General features: G+C 50.8%; 9 protein-coding genes across 9 annotated transcripts; 5 read left to right on the top strand and 4 right to left on the bottom strand.

Moving 5' to 3' along the window:
• Nucleotides 1-614: 614 nt before the first annotated feature.
• Nucleotides 615-3,470, top strand: ARB_02671 (uncharacterized protein; the record flags this gene model as incomplete). Its single annotated transcript, XM_003011103.1, has 2 exons — nucleotides 615-2,058; nucleotides 2,251-3,470. 2 exons carry the CDS (start codon nucleotides 615-617, stop codon nucleotides 3,468-3,470), a joined length of 2,664 nt encoding a protein of 887 aa, XP_003011149.1.
• Nucleotides 3,471-3,845: 375 nt separating this feature from the next.
• ARB_02670 (dipeptidyl peptidase III) lies at nucleotides 3,846-6,575 on the top strand (the record flags this gene model as incomplete). The annotated part of the gene is made up of 4 exons (XM_003011102.1): nucleotides 3,846-4,141; nucleotides 4,236-5,172; nucleotides 5,195-6,255; nucleotides 6,311-6,575. The coding sequence occupies 4 exons, from the start codon at nucleotides 3,846-3,848 to the stop codon at nucleotides 6,573-6,575; spliced, it is 2,559 nt and encodes an 852-aa protein (XP_003011148.1).
• Nucleotides 6,576-7,184: 609 nt separating this feature from the next.
• On the top strand, nucleotides 7,185-8,063 carry ARB_02669 (uncharacterized protein; the record flags this gene model as incomplete). The annotated part of the gene is made up of 2 exons (XM_003011101.1): nucleotides 7,185-7,781; nucleotides 7,887-8,063. The coding sequence occupies 2 exons, from the start codon at nucleotides 7,185-7,187 to the stop codon at nucleotides 8,061-8,063; spliced, it is 774 nt and encodes a 257-aa protein (XP_003011147.1).
• Nucleotides 8,064-8,998: 935 nt separating this feature from the next.
• ARB_02668 (uncharacterized protein) lies at nucleotides 8,999-9,496 on the top strand (the record flags this gene model as incomplete). Its single annotated transcript, XM_003011100.1, has 2 exons — nucleotides 8,999-9,076; nucleotides 9,152-9,496. 2 exons carry the CDS (start codon nucleotides 8,999-9,001, stop codon nucleotides 9,494-9,496), a joined length of 423 nt encoding a protein of 140 aa, XP_003011146.1.
• Nucleotides 9,497-9,973: 477 nt separating this feature from the next.
• ARB_02667 (uncharacterized protein) lies at nucleotides 9,974-12,024 on the bottom strand (the record flags this gene model as incomplete). Its single annotated transcript, XM_003011099.1, has 4 exons — nucleotides 9,974-10,214; nucleotides 10,304-10,490; nucleotides 10,516-11,606; nucleotides 11,684-12,024. The coding sequence occupies 4 exons, from the start codon at nucleotides 12,022-12,024 to the stop codon at nucleotides 9,974-9,976; spliced, it is 1,860 nt and encodes a 619-aa protein (XP_003011145.1).
• Nucleotides 12,025-12,755: 731 nt separating this feature from the next.
• ARB_02666 (uncharacterized protein) lies at nucleotides 12,756-14,541 on the bottom strand (the record flags this gene model as incomplete). Its single annotated transcript, XM_003011098.1, has 3 exons — nucleotides 12,756-13,209; nucleotides 13,277-14,320; nucleotides 14,495-14,541. 3 exons carry the CDS (start codon nucleotides 14,539-14,541, stop codon nucleotides 12,756-12,758), a joined length of 1,545 nt encoding a protein of 514 aa, XP_003011144.1.
• A 1,344-nt stretch (nucleotides 14,542-15,885) lies between these two features.
• Nucleotides 15,886-16,857, bottom strand: ARB_02665 (uncharacterized protein; the record flags this gene model as incomplete). The annotated part of the gene is made up of 2 exons (XM_003011097.1): nucleotides 15,886-16,677; nucleotides 16,744-16,857. 2 exons carry the CDS (start codon nucleotides 16,855-16,857, stop codon nucleotides 15,886-15,888), a joined length of 906 nt encoding a protein of 301 aa, XP_003011143.1.
• A 562-nt stretch (nucleotides 16,858-17,419) lies between these two features.
• Nucleotides 17,420-18,657, top strand: ARB_02664 (uncharacterized protein; the record flags this gene model as incomplete). Its single annotated transcript, XM_003011096.1, has 4 exons — nucleotides 17,420-17,530; nucleotides 17,594-17,709; nucleotides 17,840-18,259; nucleotides 18,333-18,657. 4 exons carry the CDS (start codon nucleotides 17,420-17,422, stop codon nucleotides 18,655-18,657), a joined length of 972 nt encoding a protein of 323 aa, XP_003011142.1.
• Nucleotides 18,658-19,423: 766 nt separating this feature from the next.
• Nucleotides 19,424-23,069, bottom strand: ARB_02663 (uncharacterized protein; the record flags this gene model as incomplete). Its single annotated transcript, XM_003011095.1, has 6 exons — nucleotides 19,424-19,663; nucleotides 19,738-19,934; nucleotides 19,990-22,288; nucleotides 22,382-22,408; nucleotides 22,570-22,929; nucleotides 22,983-23,069. The coding sequence occupies 6 exons, from the start codon at nucleotides 23,067-23,069 to the stop codon at nucleotides 19,424-19,426; spliced, it is 3,210 nt and encodes a 1,069-aa protein (XP_003011141.1).
• Nucleotides 23,070-23,137: the final 68 nt, after the last annotated feature.

Raw genomic sequence — 23,137 nt, 5'->3', positions numbered from 1 at the left:
GCCCCCTATGCGCCAATCGGATCACGGGATCGCGGCTTGCTCGCTGGCTGTTGGCCCGGCCGGGTGGGCCTCTCGGCATTTTGTTTTTCCTTCTTCCGGCCGAGACAGCAGAGAGTCACGTGGGTAGTCACGTGGAGGTTTCAGGTTTTGCGAGAGGCCGAAAGGGGAAGATCCGGACGGCGCGGCGGCTGGCGGGCGGCCAGGGAGCATCGCAGACCAGCTTTCACCACCACCGGGCGCGACAGCCTTAGTATACGGAGTATACAGTGCCAGTTTCAGGGGTTTAGGACCAGCGTTCTCGGCACCTATGACCGTTGTTCTGGCCCTATCAATTGACTTTTTGAGGAGTTGTGTTGCCTGGATCATCATCGCGCTAACTAGTTAACTAACTATCGTGTCAAACGTTCAAACTTGCTGCCCAAGGGACCTCACATCATACCCACCCCCATCCCGGACCCAAGAGGTGCGATATCTGATATCTGCTTTGCGGCGCTGGAGTAGATACTCGATGCAGGATACCCAAGGGTTTGATAGCTAGTGATACCAACATGTTCCTGGGGGGCCAGCTTTACTTGATGCGACATTCAGCGTGAATCACCATTTGACCATTCACCATGTTCTCGTCAGCTTTGAAGTCGTTCTCATCGAACATATCTAATAACTACCAGTACTCGCCCAATCCCTCGTTTATTTCTGGTCCTTGGAAGGTCCATGATGGCAAGAACAAGAACTCTGGAAAAGCTGTCTCCATATTCATATTTGACCGGAAATCCCTGGATCCTCGGGCTGGAGGGTTGGTTTCGCGGTCAAACGCTACCTCGCTAAAGAAGGTCCATGAAGAAGTCGTCGAGAGGCTGAAGCGGGAGGCTGCAAACCTTGCCCGCCTGAGACATCCGTCCATTCTTCAGATCATTGAACCGGTGGAAGATACGAGAAATGGCGGCTTGATATTTGCCACAGAAGCGGTCACAGCATCGCTATCTGGCCTTCTACAGGAGAAAACGGACCAGGAACTCTCTAGTCGTGTCGGAGGGAGAGTCAGTCGTCACATGATTGAAGAGGCTGACGGATCAAGAAGGAGGCGGGATTTCGAGATTGACGAACTTGAGATTCAGAAGGGACTTCTTCAGATTGGCAAGGGTCTAGAGTTTCTGCATGAGTCTGCCAAAATCGTGCACGGAAACCTCACCCCCGACGCCATTTACATAAACGCAAAGTCAGATTGGAAGATATCTGGCCTATCCTTTGCCGGGCCTACAAATCCCGATTCACAATCGCCACTACCGTCCCTTGCATTATCGGAAGCCTTGTATTATGACCCCCGGCTGCCCAGGTCTGTACAGCTTGATTTGGACTATACCTCTCCTGACTTTGTTATGGACTCCAATGTCTCTTCGTCGGCGGACCTGTTCTCTCTTGGACTTATAATAGTGGCCCTCTTCAACTCCCCCCATATCTCTCCCTTGAAAACTAATAACTGTACGAACACATATAAAAAACTACTTAGCTCCTCTTCTACTATCCCTTCCCAATCAAATTCCTTTCTCTCTTCGGGACCAATACCAAAGGATCTCTCAAACCATGTCCTGCCAAAGCTTATCACCAGACGACCAGCCCAAAGGATGAATGCCAGTGAATTCCAGCAATCTCAATACTTTGATAATGTTCTGGTTTCCACCATCCGTTTCTTGGACACTTTCCCGGCCAAAACACAAAATGAAAAGTCACAGTTTATGAGGGGACTATCAAGAATTTTGCCGGAGTTTCCAACTTCGGTACTAGAGCGCAAGGTTCTGGGAGCGTTGCTTGAGGAAAGCAAAGATAGAGAATTACTGCCGCTTATTCTTCAAAATGTCTTCAAGATCCTTCTACGGGTCCCGTCAAGCCAAAGACTAGTTCCGGATAAAGTTCTTCCCCGTCTGAAAGAAATATTTCTCCCACCTAGTGGTAAGGGTGCCGTTCAAGAAAGAGATACAAGCAAAGATGCCGGGCTTATGGTTCTCTTGGAGAACACGCAAGTCCTTGTTGACAACTGCTCTGGCAAAGTCTTCAAAGATGGTTCGTCACTCACAACACCAGAATTACCTGTTTTCACTTGACTGACGCTTATCATAGAAGTGGTACCACTGATACTTCTTGGGCTGGATTCACCAACGCACTCATTAGTAGATGCATCTATGAAGTGCCTACCAATAATGCTTCCGGTACTCGATTATACGACGGTCAAAGACTCAATATTTCCCCCCATAGCATCGGTATTTGCCAAAACTAGCAGCCTTGCAATCAAAGTCCGGGGTTTGGAGGCATTTTGTGTTCTCTGTGGTGGTTCATCAAAGCCCAGCAACCAGTCGACGGACGACGACCTTTCAGGAATTATCACAGACACCCAGACAGCAGCCAAGTCAAGCTCCAACTCTATTCTTGACAAATATACCATTCAGGAGAAGCTTATTCCATTGCTAAAGGCAATCAAGACTAAGGAACCAGCAGTAATGATTGCTGCCCTGAATGTCTTCAAGCAGATAGGGCACATAGTCGATATAGAATTCGCAGCACTCGAAGTCCTTCCAATTCTCTGGAGTTTTGCACTAGGTCCGCTTCTCAATGTCCAGCAATTTTCCTCTTTCATGGAGTTTATAAAATCGCTGTCGTCAAAGATTGAGCGAGAACAGACTAAGAAGCTGCAACAACTATCGTCTGGTAGTGATGCAGGAGGGTTTTCCAAGAATTCATCACTCCAAACCGGGAGGATGTCCCCTTTGCATAACGGGGGAGAAGCCGGCAGCGACAAATCCGACTTCGAGCGTCTTGTGTTAGGTAAAAACAAGGCATCATCTCCCTCCATAGACGCTTGGGGTGATTGGGGTGACTCGTCTACCTCGATGGCCCAAACTCCTACAAAGACAGAAACTGTGCCTCAATTCTCATGGTCTAGTGGCAGTACTGCTGCTGCTGCTACCGCACGACAAGGCAACGGCGGGATAGCCAAACCGAACGCAAACATGCGATCAATCACACCCGACACGACTATTAACTCGTTCCCGACGCTGCAGCCAGGTCATAAGAGCAACACTTCATCGCTGTCTTCGATGGCCACCCTCCAGCCTCTCTCCCCCAAAGCTCCTCCGGGCAACGTGATGATGATGGGAAGCAATAACTTCGGTGCGCAGCAGGGTGCTAGCCAGTTGAATCCTTCCGGCACCAACTCCTTTAACATTCCTACCATTGGTGGCAGGCCGGTTAACAGTGGCAGCTTATCATGGCAGACCCAAGGTCAGATGAATGCCACGGCGCCCTTATCTCCGTATACCATCGCTCCGCCTCCTCAGAGCAACAACCAATTCCAACGGAGTCATTCGGCCATCTCGGCCAACACCACGTCTGCCTTTTCTAGTCTAAACTCACCTCCGGCTGTCACCTCCAACCAGCAGCAAAAGCAGGGACTGGATAAGTATGATAGTTTGCTCTAGCACTCGAGCGCATTCAATACCTTTGAGGACATAGCTTTTACGACGACAAATTTACTTGATTAGACAGTTTCATATCTGCTACATGCATCCTCATGTATAGCTAGAACCAGCTCTACTGAAGTTAGCGAGTTAAGTACATAAATAGTTAACTAGTTAAAGAGTGAGTCCATCTATCGATAAGAAAGTCCGTAAGATGTCGTATTTAACAAATATTCAATGAAGCTGCCGGCGGGAAAAAAAAAAAGGTACAGGAAGCCCAGGCTACCGGATTGGCGCGTTAAGTTAATTGTTCACACCGGAAGGTTAGGCCTGATAGTTAACTAGCTTAAGCAGCAAATCGGTACATCGCAACCAAGGCCTCCTTGCATGCCCTCCATGACCCCTCTTCGCCGCAGCTGCAGCAGAGCGTCCAGCGGCTTCTTCTCCCTCGCCCTCCTCCGCAACCACCGTCCGCCTCCAGCTTCAGCTTCAGCGTTACGATCACCGTCAAAGGCTCTCCATCGGCATTTCTCGAGTAGTGGTAGCAAGCTGAACTCCGGAGCTATGGATACCCAGACGAAGCACCAGTACCTGGCCGACTCTCCGCCAACGATTGTGAGGCTTGAGATACGGCCTCACTTTGAGGCTCTGAAGGACGAGAAGCTCAAGAGATACTCTCATTTCATCAGCAGGTGAGCTTGCAGTCGGCTATTCTATATTTCTGACTATTTATTATTTCATTTGTCCCTTTTGCGTAGGCGGAACTGACTAACTAGTTGCTTGCAGGGCTGCTTTCCAGGGAACCAGAATCACTCTCCGTCAAGTCTCCCCCGAATCCGAACCGATATACGACCTTATATTATCTCTCTACAACTCCTGCAAGGGAGACTGGAAGGGGCTGGCTGCGAAGACAAACACAAGCTCTGAGAACCTGCAGTTTTTCCTTGAGTATGCCGCGCAGTTCCTGGGGAACTGTGGAAACTACAAGGGGTTTGGCGACTCCAAGTTTATCCCCAGGATCCCGTCTGATGCTTTCGAGGCTCTGGCTTCGGGCTCGCCGGAGACGAAGAAGCTTTTCGAGCTTGCGTGCAAGACCGGAGGAGGGATATATGAGACTGCGTCGCCAGATCTGATGCATCTGGGATACCCCGAGAAGGGCCAGATGACGACGTATTACCCGGATTCTCCAACGATTACCAAGGAAGAGATCACTTTGATCGGTGATTTCCTAGAGAAAAAGCAGCTTCTACTGGAAAACACGAGACTCAGAAAGACCAAGGAGGGTAACTTTGAGCTGTTGATTGCGTCGGCGGAGACATCGCCGGCTGGCAAGGACAGAGATGTTGGAGATGTTCAGGGATGGGATCTTGAAGGCAAGCTTGCCGGCAAGAAGCTTACGCTTGTGTACGGTGACTATTCCGAGGTCATGAAGAAGATTGCAGAGAGCATCAAGCAGGCCGGCGCGAACTCGGCAAACGAGATACAAAGGAAGATGCACGAGGAGTACTTCAAGTCGTTTACCACCGGGTCGATAGAGGCCTACAAGGAGAGCCAGCGTTACTGGATTCGGGATATCGGCCCCATGGTAGAGTCTGACATTGGCTTTGTCGAGACCTACCGCGACCCTCACGGCGTTCGAGGCGAGTGGGAAGGCTTTGCAGCAATGGTGCGTATCTGCCCAGCGATTGTCCGAATGCACTTCTACGTTTTACTGACTGCTATCGTATGTATGTATGTATGTATAGGTCAACCTGGAGCGGACCAAGGCGTTCAGCAAGCTGGTTGAGAATGCCGAGAAGATGATCCCCAAGCTGCCCTGGGGCAAGGAATTTGAGAAGCAGACCTTCTTGAGTCCCGACTTTACCTCGCTCGAAGTGATGAGCTTTGCAGGCAGCGGCATCCCCGCTGGGATTAACATCCCCAACTACGACGACATCCGCCAGAACCTGGGGTTCAAGAACGTGTCCCTGGGCAACGTGCTGAGCGCAAAGGCACCTAACGAGCCAGTCCCTTTTATCCGCGAGCAGGACCTGAGCCTGTTCCGTGAACACCGCGACGCCGCGTTTGAAGTGCAGGTAGGTATCCACGAGCTGCTCGGCCATGGCACGGGCAAGCTGCTACAGGAGACCAGCCCCGGCAAATACAACTTTGACGTCTCCAACCCGCCGGCGAGTCCGATTGACGGCAAGCCCATCTCGACCTGGTACAAGCCCGGCCAAACCTGGAGCTCCGTCTTTGGATCGATTGCCTCTTCGTACGAGGAGTGCCGGGCCGAGTGCGTGGCCATGGCTCTGGGCTGCGACTTTGGCATCCTGCAGCTGTTTGGCTTTGGCGATGGCAAGGAGGACATCAACGGCGTGGCAGGCGACGTCCTGTACGCCAGCTACCTGCAGATGGCGCGCGCCGGCGTCGTCGCCCTCGAGTTCTGGGACCCCAGCAGCAAGAAATGGGGCCAGGCACACATGCAGGCGCGGTTCAGCATCCTGCGAGTCTTCCTGGAGGCCGGCGACGACTTTGTGCGCCTGGTGCACGCGAAGGACGACCTCTCGGACCTGGAAATCCACCTCGACCGGTCGAAGATCCTCAGCCACGGCCGGCCAGCGGTCGAGCGGTACCTCCAGAAGCTGCATGTGTACAAGAGCACCGCGGACTTTGCGGCCGGCAAGGCGCTCTACGACGAGAGCACCCACGTCGACGACTGGTGGGGGACCAAGGTGCGTCCGGTCGTGCTGCAGAAGAAGGTCCCGCGCAAGGTCTTTGTGCAGGCCAACACCGTCCTGGAGGGCGACCGGGTGGTGCTGAGGGAGTACGAGCCGACGCTGGAGGGCATGATCCAGAGCTACGCCGAGCGCGACGTCTAGCATCTCCAAGGCTGTCTCTGCTGCCTCTGCTGCCTCTGCTGTCTCTGCTGTCTCTGTTGTCCCAAATCACCATCCTCCCATCGCCATCCCAAGGTGTCCCATCAATGTCTCTGCTGCCTCTGCTGCCTCTGCTGTCCATCCCATCACCATCCCATCGCCATCCCATCACCAACTGTCTCTGCCACGCCAACAACGCTTGCTCGACTTGCTCGACTTGCTTTCTCTATTCATCGTCTCTTCCTATTGTCGCGGCTCCTTTTATTGACGGCCCGGAAAAGCAAAAGGGGGCGACAATAGGAGTCCTGCTTAGTAAGCCTATTGACCAGCGAGGCGAAAAATGCATAAAAAGTGTTATTAAGATGCATTTTTGGGCGCTGCAGGGAAGAAGAAGAAGAAGAAGAAGAAGAAGAAGAAAGGGCAGGTTTCTTTTCTATTGATGCAGGCATGTCAATGTGCTAGCCACACAGCTGATAATGCATGCTGGTAGATAATAAATAATAATAAGGGGACCCCATGCCTGTGTGGGCTGCCAACAAAAGGGACTTCTTGTACAGAGTAGCCTGCCTGCCTGCATCTGAATATATTTAATATTGAACACTGCTGGACTGCACAACCTCCCCATCCTCATTGATCCTCTTTATAGCCCTTTGCCATAGCAACAGACTCCGCTTCTCTTCTGCCTGGCCTTATATATATATATATATATATCTTCATCTTCTGTTGTATTCTCTCTTCCTCAGTCTCCTATAGCAACCAACGCTCTACTTTGGGACTGTTGTTATTCCTGCCTCTTCACCAGATATCAAATTACCGAAGCACTGCCAAAAAAGAGGGCAGCAAAAAGAGAGAGAGATAGAGAAAAAGGAGAAAGAAAATGCTACCACCGTCGGATTCCCTTGCCCATCAAAATCTCAAGCTGGCCGAAGTCCTCGCTAGTATTCAAAAGCAGACTGCTGCTGCTGCTGCCGCTGCTACTGCTCCTCCGCCACCATACGCTGCCACTGCAACTACTGCTACACCCGTGCCCAGCAACAACATCACTGCACCCGAGCTGCTAGGGGAATTTGAAGATGACGAGGAAGACGATAACTCGTCTTTGGCCCCCATTGTCATCAGGATTGATACCTCCATCTCCATCGACGGGCAGAATAACACCGTCACTATCCCTTCATCTTCCGAAGACAGTCACTCAGATGCTCAGAGCCCAGTCTCCTCAATACAACAGCTACAGCAACTGCAGCAGCGTCGACAGGCCAAGTCGGCACAGCTGGCGTCGGCTATCATCTCAGCTTTGAAATCCGCCGGTGCCCTGGATGACCGGGAGACGGGCAGACAGCGGCCGATTGAAGTTGACGTCAATGCCGGCATTAGAATTACGGGGAATTCAAACATGATTTGTCCTGGCGCTCGTAAGAGGAGTGCATCGGACCTGGTTTCGGGAAAGCCGGACAGGAAGCGTCGGGCACAATCTGTATGTTTTCAACCATTTTCTACTACCCTATCCTCAGGGATATCCATTAACATACGAGATATAGGAACCCCTAGATACCCCTGAGAGGAAACGAGTACATCCTAGCAAGGAGTCAGCTGGTCCCTGAATTGTCTCGTTTTCTTTTTCTTTTTTTTTCTTCGCTCCTTTTTTATATCAATGGAGCAGTCTGATCCGACCATGGCTTCAGTCTACGTCTACATCCAAGTAAGCCCAAACGAAGCCATTGTCAATACGGACCAGATTTGGTGTCATGATAATTGATGACGGATTCGGAATAGGGTAGGTTATTCTTTCTTTCATTCTGTGTGACACTGTTGTTTGCTTCGGTATCTTTGGTCTAACATATTGAATAGCAGGCCATTTGACGAGCCTCCATTTGCTTGCTTTCTTTTATGTCACCCTGTTTCCCAATCCCGCTATTCACTTACCGTGCAAAAGCGCTGAGCAAACTGAGATGCCTTTGATTTGACATAGAGATCACCCCATGCGAGTTTCACGGCCTTGTTTTAACTGACGACGGGAATGTATTACTACTATTACTGCTGCTTTCATTCTGACGAGGAGTTGTACGGGAGGGTTATGTTAGACATAGGTGGCCTTTAGAACTAGCTTGTACTTTTTTTTTATCAATACTCGTTACCTGCATGCTCGCTTGCTATTGTCCAAAACCCCTCTTAAGCTTATATGTTGGATCTATCCCAGAGCCATGGATAGCGGCCCATCCATCGCGCGACTTGGTTCTACGTTGGCTAGCTAGAAAGTTAACTAGTTGCTTGACGGTTTCCTCGGAACCAGCCAGCGGCCAGTTAAAGGTACTTGGTTGCATCAATATCTAGATAGTTTTTTCCCCACGGCTTTCCGCTCTGCCTGGCTGCTTACCGATGCCTGGTTCTTCTCGTGGAGATCAACGAGCGAGCATCTATAACAAATTAGTTAGGAGACCCCGGTTCCATCATTGCCAGGTCGCTGGCCAGTTTTTATACTGGAGAACATCCCAGGGAACGTCAGTCGCCACGCAAAGTGACGTCAAGTCAATGCATCAAATGGTCCATCAAATATAAAAGGGAGCGATGTCTACGTAGGATAGAACAGATAGAATAGAATCATCACATTTATCTTCGTTCCCCTTGGTATATCTTGAGCGAGTCTCATCTACAACCAGTTAACTACCGGCTACAATTCTCTAGATATCAAAAATGTCCGAAGACATCCGTCATCCAGCCGGAGAATTCCAACCATCGAAGCCTCGCGAGGAACACCCAGGTGGCCCAAAGGTATTTGGTTTTAATCCTACTGTTCACTATGCACTTGTATAATCGACCAATATTCTAAACTTCTACTGCAACCAGCATAAACCTGGGGTCAAGGCATCTCCAGCAGACAATGTACCGGAGTCTCACGCCCAAGCTGTCCCTGTAGGCACTGCTCCCCGTGAGAATTTATTCCAGCCCCGGCCGAATGTGGAGGACATGGGTGGTTATGACGAAGGTGGTGCATCTGCCAGTTCGACTTTGATGGGAGCTACCTCTGCGGACGTGGATAAGGGGATGGGAAAGCCATTGCAGGGTGAGACCAAGACCGAGATGAGACATGGAGGTGAACATCATCGGAAGCATCCAGGCTCGGGACTGGAAGGAGTGGGTGCAAACACTGCCAGGACTGAGACAGAGATGAATAGGCTGCAGAGGGGGTGAGTTGATGGCTAGGGGGCTGACCTGACCTGGCCGACGGCAGGGGACAACTTGGTAGTTGGCATATAGTTAATTAAATGAATGCAATACATTACTCACGAGGTTTGATATTCGCTATCTCCACGCAAGGTCCCTTTACTCCTTACGAACACCCCAAACAAATACATTGAAAGAACAGGAAGGACGAAAAAAAAGGGGGGGGGGGGGATCTGAATTAAGAAGAGAAAGCAAAGACGGAGCCAGCTTGCGCCTTTTTGTACCGTATCCTTCTGTAGCCGGCAAATGCATAACCGTGTTCCCATAATACATCGATAAGGAGAGAAGGAAAAGAAAGAAAAAGAAAAAGGGGAGAACTTAGAAGAAAGGGAATTCGGTCGATAGTTTCTGTAGGGACTTTCCAATAAACCAGCAAACAAAGAGGATATTCGCCAACGATGCATTAAAGGATGGCGACAATAGCAGAGGAACATGATAGAATGGTCATTTGTTGACTTTGTCAGCTGGGATAGATGGGGGGTATTCTAGGCCGTGGGCTTGGTTTGGGTATATATTTCTTGATCTTCTGCTATCAGGTAGACAGTGGCAATAAAAATCAATAGATACAGAGAGCGTTCGGAGGCCCTTAGCGTATGATTGAATGGTCAACATAATGCAGTCCTCTCTGCCATTCTGGTAGTTGCTTGTTGCATTCGTACTGGTATCCACAGTTGTGACAGAGGGTCTAGTTGAAAGTGTTGTTAGCCCTGAACTGGTACCAATGGTTATTTGGCGTATATATAAAAAAAAAAAAAAAAAAGAGGAAAGACCTACCCTGGGTCCTGCTGGCCCATCTCGCACAGCCCACACTGCAGAGCCCCAGACAAGGCAATTTGAGCAGCGCCACGCTTGTCTCTCCCAGTCAGCCAGGGTCCCTCCTCCACCTCCATAGCCAGCTGCTGCTCCAGTGTCTGGTGTGCCTCTGCCCGCAGGAGTACCACTTCGACCAGTTGGACTGGGACTACGAAGGCGACGTTTCCTCTTACTTCTCTCTCCACGGCCCATGGGGGTCTCGGTACCGTCTGGGACATCGAAATAGCCACCGGAGCCTTGTCGGGACAGCTCCGGTGCCGATGCAGCAACTGCACCTGTTGACGAAAACCTAGCCGTCTCTCGTCGAAGCCTTCTGATCTGACGTTCTCGGTCACCTTCTCTCTTCTCAATCTCTTCTTTGGACAGAGTCTCAATCCTAGTTTCCCATTCGTCTCCTAAGGTGTCAGGGTCATATCGCCAGCCAGCTTCTTGGCCGTTTGCAGCTTGATTGTCGATTTCTGCCCCTAGACCACCATGGCCACTGAGAAGTGCGCCGCTCTCGCAGGCCTCTTTCTTCAGTTTCAAAACAGCTTCGTAAATCCCGTGGGCTATTGAGCTCACCCACTCTGGCCCAAGGCCAAGGTCTGCACATGTCACCTTTGAAAACTGTTCAGCCATCCCTCTTGAATGCAAAAGAGACCACTCAAATTTATCACTGTATAGCTTATTGTGGAGATTTATGTTGAGAACGACAATGCATCTATATGCATCGTCCGGGTCATATGGAGAGTCGGCCTCAGATGGATTCACTACCGCACTCCCATTCTGCTGTCCGGATTTTATGGTATCTGAAGGCGCGGCAGGGGTCGCCGGAGTAGTTTGCATTGGTGTGATGGGCCGTTCTGCAGTGACAGTCACCTTTGGCGCAGTATCTACCTTTTTCGGCATGGTCGCTTCGGTTTGGAAAAGAGGGTGCATAGCAACGCCAGCATACTCCTCCAGCTGCTGGCGGATCTGGTTACATATCGCCAAAGCTGTTGATTGTGGGTTTGGAAGGTCTAACTCGCGCACAAATACGGATGCAAATTCCTCTGGCGTCGTTAAGGCTTCGTGCAGGTTCCAGAGAAAACTATCCTTTATTCTATAAGGCGGCGCCGGCTCAGGTTTTCTGTAAGCAGGAAGGGTAGGGTTGATACCAGCTTCCAGGTAGTTTCGCGGCAATGGGAATGGTTCAACAGGTTGAAACGCTGGGATTTCAAGGTCAATCCGGATGGGTATAAGGTTCACCGGTAGTTGCGCCTGAGCCTTCAAATGTCTCTCTCTCCTGTGCAATCAAAAGTTAGCGCTATAAATTCGTCAATGAGAACCAAAAAAGGACGCGACGACTGGAATATGGCGTACCCTGCTTTGATAGACTTCCGTACAACCCAGTCTCGGTAGTTGGCCTGGACGTTGACAGGCGTGGATATCTCCTTGCCTAGCTTCTCCCCCGCGGGCCCCAGGTAGGGAGTTATTTCATCTCGTCGTAAACTGCGCAACCCTGTGGGCCGTCGGGGGCCCTCGCTGTCCTCGAAGTCATCGTCGTCGTAGTCGTTTTCCGCGTAGTTCACCACGACAGTCCCGCGCTTTGTCGTCCGTACTGGCGGGGCGACCGGCGCAGTAGGCAAAACAGGCGAGATCAGCGAATTGGCATACTGCCGCAGTCGAGGAGCGTAGGAGGTCACATAGCCCAACGGCGGCATCGTGAAGCAATCGTGGGTGGTGCAGGCGTTGGGGATTTCTACCAGAGCAGCTCGATAGACATTGCCAAGAGCCGGCGGCAGCGCTTTTTCGACAGAGACGCGTCTAGGGGGACTCAGGGACGGCCGTCAGAGCGCGCAACACGCTGGCTACAAAGACGCTTGGGAGACGAAAAGGAGGGCAGGGGACAAGACGATGAGAAGCAAAAAGGCAGCAGTCTCTTTTATCTGCTTCATGAAGCCGTTTTTTGCTTCTTCAAGTTTTTGTTGCTTCGTTTTTTTTTTGCTTGAAGGAAAAAAAAGAAACATGAGAGAGGACACGCTAGCCTAAAGAAGTTAGATAGAATTACATAAGCTATCAGATATCAAAAGCATTAAATACAAGGACGAAGAAGGATAAAAGGAATCGAGATGAAGGCGACGAAGACGAAGACGGAGGCTGGTATCCTTATGTATAGTCGGTGGTCTCTACATACAAGAGGAGGTAGGATGGACAGATGCAACAGGTGGGGGAAAAAGAGGAAAGAAAATGCACAGAGTGACTGTAAGTTGCGCCCTAAAACACCTAAGGATCTGAAACAAATGATCAAAAAAGGGGGGATATGGAAAGGAATAGGAAGAGATAAAAGGTTCAAATTGAGGGAGAGTTAAATGGGGGCAAGGAGGAAGAAAACGGAAGACATAACATAAAATTGGTCTGGGATGATTCTCGTCCAGATGAAAGGAAGGCAGAGTTAGGGCTGTACGGGTACGGGTTGATTATATGCGGAGATAAGACGAAAGATTGAATCTGCTATTTTTCTTTTGCGTTTGCTTTTGATCAACGGAGGCCGATAACACTCTGTGCATTTTGGTCTAGTTAGCCAGTGCGACTTCTCGATATCAAAAAGGGGAGGGCAGAGGCAGATTTGATCAAAACATACCATTTCTAGGGTCCACACTCTCCGGATCCAGACTTTTAGTTTACCTTCTACCCCCTCGACGTTCTCAAGCTCGACACCTTCCCACCAGCATCGCCGAGCTGGTTTTCTCCAGAACAAGAGCAGCTTCTGTGCCATGCCGACAGCATTGCTGTTGGCCATATCGCCTCTGATGTCGGTCCGTAGCTTGGCCAGCGCCAGACTGCATATCACAGCCTTGTTTGGCTCGCCGGCACGATGGCCCCATCTGTCATCATGGTTGAATCCCCTGCACCGGACGCTGTTAGACGAGATGAATAAAAAAAAAATCATTTATCGTAGATATGTAATCTTACCCTGCAGTTAGCATTTCAATGAGATGCTGTTCGGTGGATCCAGGCTCGTCACTTTTCCGTAATCCTGAGAAGATCCCATCCTGCTTGAGTAAGGCACGGCCGGCAGCTCGCTTGATCTCCATCATCTCAGGATGCTCAATCTCCGCAGTTGGAGGGATGGCGTAGAAATCTAGGTCTTCGCGCAGGACGATGATTCCAGCACGATCCTGCAGCATGTCCCGCGCAGGGTTCGGAATGGGATCAGCCGCCTCAACAGTGGGTGATGTAGTTGGAGAAGGTGAAGAAGACGGGATTGACTGAGCAACAGCCCGGAAGAAATCTAGCATGTATTGGAGCGATAGTGGATCATAGTCGACTGGGTATACGTCTCCCTCGTGGAACGAGCCCATGTGTCCATCTGGCAGCAGTCCGTTGGGAAACAGGGACAGGAGAACAAACTCGGGCAATGTAAGAAGCTCGTCGCGGGAGAGAGTGAATCTCATGCCACGCAGATCCAGCGTTATGTGCTCATCTCCGCCGATATCTCCAAGGGAGTTCAGCGGAGGCCCACCAGTCTGCTGCACCTGTGTGATGATACTCGAAGCCCCTCCTGCGGCCGCCATGACGTATGTAAAGGACTGGAGTGGGATAGACCCCTCGGTGTACGGAGGCGGAGGCTCACCGTCGTCCTGACCTTTGCCAGACGACTCGCCCTTGTCTCTAGAAAGCTCGGCCTTGGTCTCAGTGACTACTCGAGGAGTGACTGGTGCTGAGGACGGAGAAGCTTCCTCGAACGGAGGCGCCGGAGCAAAAGTGGGTGGTGAAGATGCCCCTGACTCGGCGACTGAGGGTGAAGAGTTGTTGAACCGGTCAAGGCCGACTTCCTCTTCTTCGTGGTCTGCGCTCGAGTAGAGAGACGAAAACGACGGCGGAAGAGGCGAGAGAGCGCTTGATGATGAAGAAGAACCGGACGGTAGAGAGTGACGAGGGGGAGGGTTGATGCGTGAATTTCTGTTGTTATCCACGGTGCTGAGATCGGGGGGACTTCGCAACTGAGCTGCACCCCTAAAGGCGAGCCTGGAGTTGACTGTGCTGTGTCTGGTAGTAACTGAAAAAAGGGGAGACGGCCCGGGTCTTCAAACTTGCGACCCAGAAGCGTCTTCGTCTTCCTTTCCTGTAGTCTCCTTCGAGCCGGCAGTCCAGCTCAGATCAAGGTATTCGGGGCCGGGTCAGAGTGACAAGAGCAGTCCGTCGTTGTTGGGCGTGCGGGTGGTGATGTTGCTCATCGACCATATGGGGGTGTGGCGCTTAACTACCAACTAGGGGGCGATTAGACCAAGGTCGCTCGATGCAACGGGCTCTTTGAGATAGTAATTAGGCGGCAGAGGCAGGCCAGACACCGGAGAGACCCAACCAGCTCCTCTAGGACGAAGCAGGCAGCTGAAGGGGACGGGAAAGGTGCGTTTTTGCTGGTGGCTTCTGCTGGCTTGTGGTCGCTCTGCGTCCTGCGGTCTGTTTGCGTCTGCGGCGACTGCAGGTCACGTGGTGGTCACTTGCAGGTGGGTATTTTGGGATGGGAGAGAGACGGCCGGAGAGCAGGTAGCGGTAGAGAGAGCCAGAGCGAAACGGGCTGTATGAGCAGTGCCAGGGAGTGCCAGGGAGCGCCAGGGAGTTGCTGCTGGGTTGCTGTAAGGACTTGCAGGAGCACCGAGTTGCTAGTTACCAACATATAAGAGTTAAGAGTTAGCTAGGTGGTTCATGGAAACTGCCGGCGATGCCGCTGGGCCCCCCAGGCAGCTGGAGCTTAGTTGCCTCCCACATGATGATTCCTGCTCCAGCTGCTGCAGTCATCTACACTACCCACCGGTGATGTAACTAATGGGGCAGCGGAAGTTCCAGACCTCAGCAAGGAAACAGTTACTACGGAGTAGGGGAAAGTGAGAAAGAAACAAGTGAATTTCGCTCAGCTGGCTAAGGGGTATTCTATGTAAAAAATGCTAAGATAAAAGGTCTATGGAAGGACATCCCTCCCTCCCTATGTTTCCTATCACACTCCAGTAACTAACTATCCCCAAAAGAGAACTCGCAAGCCAGGGCCTAGCCAAGGAGGTCGATGTCCAAATCAGTGCGGAAGAAACAACCAGGCGGATTGGGTATTCTGTGATCAACAAGCTGGGATTTCCAAAGGAACTTTTGATAAATGGCGTTACGGTCTTCGTCTGCATGCTGCTGATGACTGTCCTCATCTAGGGCTTCTGGTAGGGCACGCATATCAGGAAAATAAGGGCAGTGGTGTTGGGGAAGTCTTAGGGGACTCTCTGGTAGTCAAGCTCCAGGAGAAGTGTCTATTTTTTCAAGTGTTAGAGAAAAACAGAAATGAGCGAGACAGGAGTGTAAAACTTACTGGCCTCACTGTGCTCTGTTGAGTCTAGATCTACAGGAAGGCTCCCGGATAGCTTGCTCTGCTCCGGGTACAAGGGTCCGCCAGGGTGTAAAGGCTGTTGCACCTGAAAGGTCCATTAGTATGGGCGCAAAACGATCGTAGAAAGTCGGGAGAACGTTTCAATTCCAGTACCAGCAGTTAACGAACGTGGTGGCGTGGGTTGGTTCGGGTCGTATTGGGAAAGAAACTATGAGTGAGTACTGACTTTGCGGAACTCGTCACCGTCGACGACAATTTCGCGGTCACGGAGCTGTCTCATCAAAGCAAGGAAGTTGCTCTGTTTGAACTTCTGGCTTTGATCATGGCTCACACGGTCAAGTAGCTCTCCCGCGGTCTTGGACAGTTCATCAGACTCGTTCATTCCTTCTTTAAGCTGGGCGGGTATATTGTCGGAACCGATTCTAATGGTCTCAAGTGGCGCTCGCTCTGGCACCTCTGGTGTCGGTTCTAAATTCTCCTGTTGCCGCGCAGATTCCTGTAACTCAATTTCTGCGCGGGCCTCCGCAAATGCCGCTTCAAAGGCAGAATCGTCAAAGACCTCGGCTGGCTTCGACTGGCTTTGCAAGCTTTCACTAGTGGCCGGTGTATAATTATCTGGTCGAGCAAATCCGGGATTACTCAACATGCCCATTCCAGGTCGGTAACCCATACTCCCCTGGAACATGGAAGATTGTGGGGTTTGCTGTACCCCACGCGCGGGCTCATGGTGACGGCCGGCCAAGTTAGCTTGAAATGTAGGCGTATCAACTTTGGTCTGATGTAGTGGTTGCTGTAACTGCGGTCCGGCAATATGTAGGTTTTGGAAATCAGTAGCCCAGCTGGAAACGTCTGCAGCCGGCTGGGGCGCGAACTGGGGAGGCGGAGGTAGGAAGGTGTTTATATTATTGGGCTGATCTAGCAACGGAGCCGAGTGGCCAGCTTCGAAAGCATTGAACGCTGCATCTAGTTGTCCCTGGGACGACGTATTTGATCGAAACCCCTGCAGATAAAAGCCGAGGGAGTTAGCGCAACTGCTCAACCTAGCCTTGTGATAAGTTCACTTTACCTGAGCAGGAGACTGTCGCGTAGAGATCCTATCCTGCTGAAGGGTCCGGTCTACAGAAGCATGTTTCTGGAAGTTCTGTAGAGCATTTGAAGGGCCGCAGAGTGCGTCTGCCATGGCTGTTTCTTATATAGCTTGCTGCAACGCTAGGCCAGTCGGTTTGTGACGAAGAGCAGGAGAATGACAGGTCTTTTGCGGCAAGAAAGAGGTGGTTCTGCTTTATGAAGATGCAGAGCCAGAGGTATCTTGAATTACAAAAGTGAAGGAGGGTAAAGAAGTAAAAAAAGAGGAGGAAGAAGTGAAAGGAAGAAGTGAAGTTGACATTCGTCTTTATCGCCGAAAGAGGAAGAGGGAGCAGACGACGGCCCGTGACCCTTGGTTGAGCCGAGGCTTATTCCTAAAGAGGAAAGGCGTCGGTATTGGCACAAAGTATTTCTCCGCCTCTGATTAGATAAGATCAATTTGTGGCTGATGAATTAAGCACGTGATTCAGCCTCTCTTTACTGTGGCTTGACTTCTCTTTGATGCCAGTTCAACCACTTTGGGAGTTGAACTTCGACCTTGGACACAGAGACAACATCTCGCAGTCCACCATCCTCCCCGCCCTTTCAGTTGATCTGGTCTGCTGTGGCGCCAATTGATTAGGCGATACTAGGAGTGACCGCTACAGATAGACAGGATGGTATGCATATTATCCTCCGTTTTCCTCCCCCTTTTCGAGGGCGTCCCCGCTAACTGGCTGATGCAACAGGCGCAAGTGATAACCAACTCGGGTCATGATGACATGATTGTACGCTCGTATTCTACCTCTTACGTCTGATTAAATGCAGAATACTAAATTGGCCGTGGATAGCATGACGCCGGACTCGATTACTTTGGGCGGAAGCTTGCAACATGCTCCTCAGACAAGACAGTCAAGATCTTTGAAATCGAGGGAGAATCGCACAAGCTTCTCGAGACACTTAAGGGGTTAGTTGGACTTTCAGTGTGCTACCTACTATACCTACTAACGGTTTCCCAGTCATGAAGGAGCGGTTTGGTGTGTTGCCTGGGTACGTGATTCCATCCATCTTATACACTAGAAACGACTGCTAAACAGCGTCTACCAACAGGCACATCCGAAATACGGCACAATACTAGCATCTTCATCCTACGATGGGAAAGTCCTCATATGGCGTGAACAAAGCGTTGGCAGCGGCGCTAATGCCTCAACCTCCTGGAGCCGCGTGTTCGACTTCTCCCTCCACACTGCTTCCGTAAATATGGTATGCTGGGCACCCCATGAGCTCGGTTGCCTTCTCGCCTGCGCCTCCTCCGACGGACAGGTTAGCGTTCTTGAGTTCCGCGATAATAGCTGGACACATCAGATTTTCCATGCCCACGGGCTCGGAGTCAACTCTATCAGCTGGGCTCCCGCCGCGGCTGCCGGCTCAATCATAAGCACCAACGCTGCAGCAGGCCAATCGAGAAGATTCGTTACTTGTGGAAGTGACAATCTTATATTCATATGGGATTACAAGTATGTGTGCACACTTGCTTTCGCGTTTGAGATGTTTAATCAAACGGTAGTGCTAACTTGCTACCCCATCCAGCCCCGAGACCAAAACGTATTCCGCCACGCAAACCCTCCAGGGCCATACCGACTGGGTTCGTGACGTAGCTTGGTCTCCCAGTATCTTATCTCGGTCCTACATTGCGTCCGCATCCCAAGACAAGACCGTACGAATCTGGACTTCAGACCCATCTAACCCCCAGGAATGGACAAGTGAGAAACTGGAATTCGATACCGTTGTCTGGCGCGTCAGCTGGAGTCTAAGTGGCAACATCCTTGCTGTCAGCGGCGGTGATAACAAGGTCAGCCTGTGGAAGGAGGATCTCAAGGGGAAGTGGGAGAAGGTCAAGGATATCGAGGAGTGAACATGGCCCAAGCAGGTAAAAAATAAAATTAAAGAGGGCGGTTCTGAATACAAGGTCATTTAATTCCCGACTGCTTTGATATATTCTGTGCTGTCTATCTGCTCGTCTTGTCTGTTATGTCTTTGGGAGTTTGAGTTTTAAGACCGGTGGGAAAACACATGTTCGGAGCGGCTGCTTCGTTCCTCCTTTTTATTTATATCCCTCTCTTTGATTTCCTATATTATCATGAAAACAGTCACGGTAGATTCAATACCCAAAATCCTTCCTTACTTGACTCCAGCGAAGGGAGAATCCCATGAATCTATATACATACCCGGCACGCCCGCCATATATCGAGAGATCTAATCAACATAAATTCTCCCAGCTTCACCCTCAATCCCAACTTCAACTTAGGCCTCCTTCCCATCCATCATCAAGAGATAGAAAAAGGTAAAGTAACATCAATCAGGGGAGGAAATACCTACGTTAGGAGTGAAAAAAAGCAAATAAAAAAGCATAGTGCCTACAAAAAAAAAAAAAAAAAAACATGGATAGGGTAGAAGTTGGGTTGGGTAGGGATGGGAATGATAAAATAGTATTGAGTAAAATTGTGGGCAGGTAATTAAGAGCATGAAACAGAGGGCATGTTAACGTTAGTCAAAAAGAGTACCATCAGGTATTCAACCCGCCTCCCCGAACGGATAGATATCTATAAATAGAGAAAAAAGGAAGTTCGTCGTATGTAAAGGAGATATGTATGTAAGTGATGGGCAGCGGTAGAGGAGCATCACATATCAATCGAGTCGTTAAATCGTAGCACGCCAGTCTCACGCATAACCCCGTTAACATTACCGGGCATGCGGAAGAGGGCATCATTTGTTCCCCCGAAGCCAGCGTGCGAAGTCGAGTTTGCGTTTGCTGAACCAGCGTTTTGTTGTCGGCGCCTTTCGGCGCTTTCGTCAGATGTGTCTGCAACCAACACGAGGCCGAGCTCTTTTATTGACTCGGCCAGAGAGGGCATTACGTTCTAATATTGGCATGGTAGGTTAGGCTAAACGTATGAAGGTATGGGGTGGATAATAGGCGAGGCAATAGACTTACGAGTAGGCTTGATCGGCACATAAGGCCCATGAGATTGTTGCTTTGGGCAATACGGGCGGATTCCTTGATAGAGAGGGAGGCACGGCCACTGTATTGGATTGCTGGAGATGAAAATGATGGAGGCGAGGCTGGAGATTGAATTGAGCTAGTAGTTGAGTCCCGGGGCTGACCGAGGTCGTTGCAGAGCAGGACGGGGTCTAAAACGAGGTTAGCAAGGGGTGCACTCGTTATCCACACTTAAGCATAGCTTACAGTTCGGTTGCTTCCAGTTCAAAGCTACACATATCCCGACGTTGTAACTGGTAAAGACAACTGATCTCATGAAATCTGGATTCGCCAGCCTGGATGCCCGGGCATGGTTGAACACGTGTGTGAGAATGGCGTCCGCAAAGCTGTTGATGTTGAAGGTGAGGCGGAGATCAAGCTCCTTTTGCTCTGCCGGGGAAGGGTACAGAATGCATAGGTTTACATGGATGGAGGTGGGTAAATGAAGGAGGACTTCTTCAAGGGTCAAAAAGGACGTAGCTAGGAGACGGTGCGCGGTTGGGATGTCAGTGATTGACATTGCGGCGAGAGATGGTAATAGTGAGCTAGTCGAGCTGCTGCTGGTGGAGTTTGACTCAGAAGAAGCAGTGATAATGTTTGATGGAGGAGGATGTTCACGACCGATGGCCTTGAATTCTTCGATAGAAAGATGTGAGATGGGTATGCGGACACCATGGTGCATGATTGTGAATTCGGGGTATAGCACGGGTACCAGGTCTCTCGTCATCTGGACGAATATCTGCACATAGTCTCCAGACAAGCTGGAGCCGGTGACTTGGCCATTGTGCTCTGCGTCGAAAGCACTGGTGGCTTTCCAATAGGTAGCAAAATGAGTAATTTCCAATGGATCTCCGTAGTATGGTTTGATGACCTGGAAGTTGAAGCGGATTTCACCAATGGCTCTAAGCCGGGGGTCAAATACGGGGAGACAGCAATGACCAGAACTTCTGCCATTATTTTCAAAGACGTCAGGCAAAGCAACTGTTTTGGCAATAACTTTGGAACCAAAAGTTGGGAATATCTCAAAGTCGATTGCAAAGTTTTCCAGTTTATCAATGTGGAATGATATAAAGCGCGAGTCCTCTTGTAAAGGCAGCATGACATTACGAGGGATCAGGTCTGTCATCTTGGACGATATTGTTAGTCGTGCAGCAGCATAGCGGCCAGTCTGATAGAAGACAATGGGGTCCGCAGAGGGCGGGTTGAAATGGATCTGCACAAAGGTTTTGTTGTCCAAAAAGTTGTGGCCATAGTGACGAAGCGGGATGATGGGAGGTGGGAGGGAGAGGTCTGGAATACCGTCGACCTCAAGGGCAGGAATTTGTTTTTTCTCATCACTCAAGGGTGTGAGGGTGGCAGTCATGGCATCACGGTACTTGGGGCCATTATTGAGGACGTCGAGGGGTGTCTGCCCTGCGATGGGACGGGATATCCGCTGAGACCAAAGCAGCTTCATACATTCGAGATGACCCTCCCAGACAGCGTAATACATGGCCGGCAGGCCCTTTTCGTCCAAAGCATCTGCATCGACACCGCAGTCAAGTAGAGTACGCAGGCATCCAACGCAGCCCTCTGCAGCCGCGTGAAATAGGGGAGTCCATTGGTACAGCTTATCACGCTGGTCGAGATCTGCACCGTGGTCCTTGAGGAGTAGGAGAACTGCGGAGGAACGACACGAGCGTGCTACAAGATGCTGTGGGTATAGACCCTCAGCATCTGGCAGGAACTTTGCGTCTCGCTCAAGCAGAATCTTTATTAGTGCAAGTGATGCATGCTGGCAGGCTAGGTTAAGTGGTATATGATCCGACTCTGAGGCTGGGTTGATTCGGGCATTGTGTGAGAGCAGCTGCTCGACGCAGGAGACCTGGTCCTTGATGATGCTGTGGATGAGAGGGGTGAAGTTATCATGATCCGTGTAGTCGATGGTAGATAGGCCCTTCTCAAGTAGAGAATGCACCATGCCAACTCGGCCGTGCATGCATGCGTAATGTAGTGGAATTCTGCCATATACATCAGCCTGCGAAATATCGACACCACGCTCGAGGGCAGCGTCAAAGACGAACTGGCGCCCTGAGATAACGGCTTCATGCAGACAGTTGCGTTCATTGATGTCGTCCTCGGCATGGACGTCGACAAGGTTAGTTTCTAGCAAAAGGGTGAGCACTTCATCTGGATACTCATTAACCGCAGTCAGAAAGATGCGGGTGAGATGGTCAGCTGCATCTGGAGAGAGCTGAATCTTGCTGAGCCAGTCGCGTAGAGGCTGGAGGTTCCCCGTAGCAGCAGCAGAGTTGAGTATATGGAGGTCACTGTCGTCCTCCTCTGCTATGCTGGCAGGTCTGTCCGCCTGTCTGGGAGCGTTAAACTGGATATTTTCGCCTTCCGCCCATGCCTCAAGCTCTAGCCTGGCTGTGGTAGCACGGTCAGAGAGGTCTCGGAGGACTTCTCGGTTGAAGCATGGCTGGACTTCAACCGCTCGCTGTAGATATAGCTCTTTTGTCCGCGACTATATCATTCAGTAAATACGTGACCACGCAGAAGATGTACCAGAGCATAGACACAGACACAGACACACACACACACACACACACACACACACCTTTGATGTTTTATCCCACTGTATATTCTGTTAGTATTGGTCGACAGTAGAAGCGGTAGTTTGGAGTTGTATCTCACCTTCTTCAGTATCTTAGATACGGCGGTCTCGTTAACCTCCACAAATTGCTACCGCAGCAGATTAGCAATCCAGCACTCCATATCCAGTCACCAGAGGTATTATATACACACCTGCAGCTTGTTCAAGTCGCCATCAAACTGCTGGAACCCTTCTATCAAGGCCACGAAGTTCGCGGGGGCCTTTGAATTCGACACCGTCCGGCGTGACTGAATAACCCGCTGCTTGTCGAGCAGCGTCTTGAGCCGCAACGAGAACTCGGCCTCCTTCTGCAGGTAGAAGACATTGACCTTCTCTATCTCACGCTCGAGACGGAAGAAGAAGACCTCCTTGTTCGCGCGCAGGGCAGCCTGGGCGTCGAGCACATCGCTGGACTGTTCTTGAGTAGCGCCTTGCGCCGGGATCGTAGGCGTCGCGCTGAGTTGTTTGATGAGCTGCAGGGCGCCGGTCAGTATCACAGCCTCCATCTGCCACTGCGCTGTACATGCACTCACTGGTGGGGGTGCAGTGGGAGTTCGGTACGTACCTTCTTGAGGGCCTTGTAGTTGAAGAAGCTGGCCGCGTACTCGGGCAGGTCGAGCTGGCGCCGCTGGATCTGCTTGCCGAACTTCATGGCCCGCCTCTGCTTCCTCGCTCGCGTCTGCCGCTGTGAGTCGCTTCGCTGCTCGAGTCTCGTCTCTG

This window comes from Trichophyton benhamiae (genome assembly GCF_000151125.1).
Source record: "Trichophyton benhamiae CBS 112371 chromosome Unknown contig01462.26, whole genome shotgun sequence".
Classification (NCBI taxonomy): domain Eukaryota; kingdom Fungi; phylum Ascomycota; class Eurotiomycetes; order Onygenales; family Arthrodermataceae; genus Trichophyton; species Trichophyton benhamiae.
Note: the sequence above shows the minus strand (reverse complement) of the source record. Positions and strands in the feature narration are given on the sequence as shown.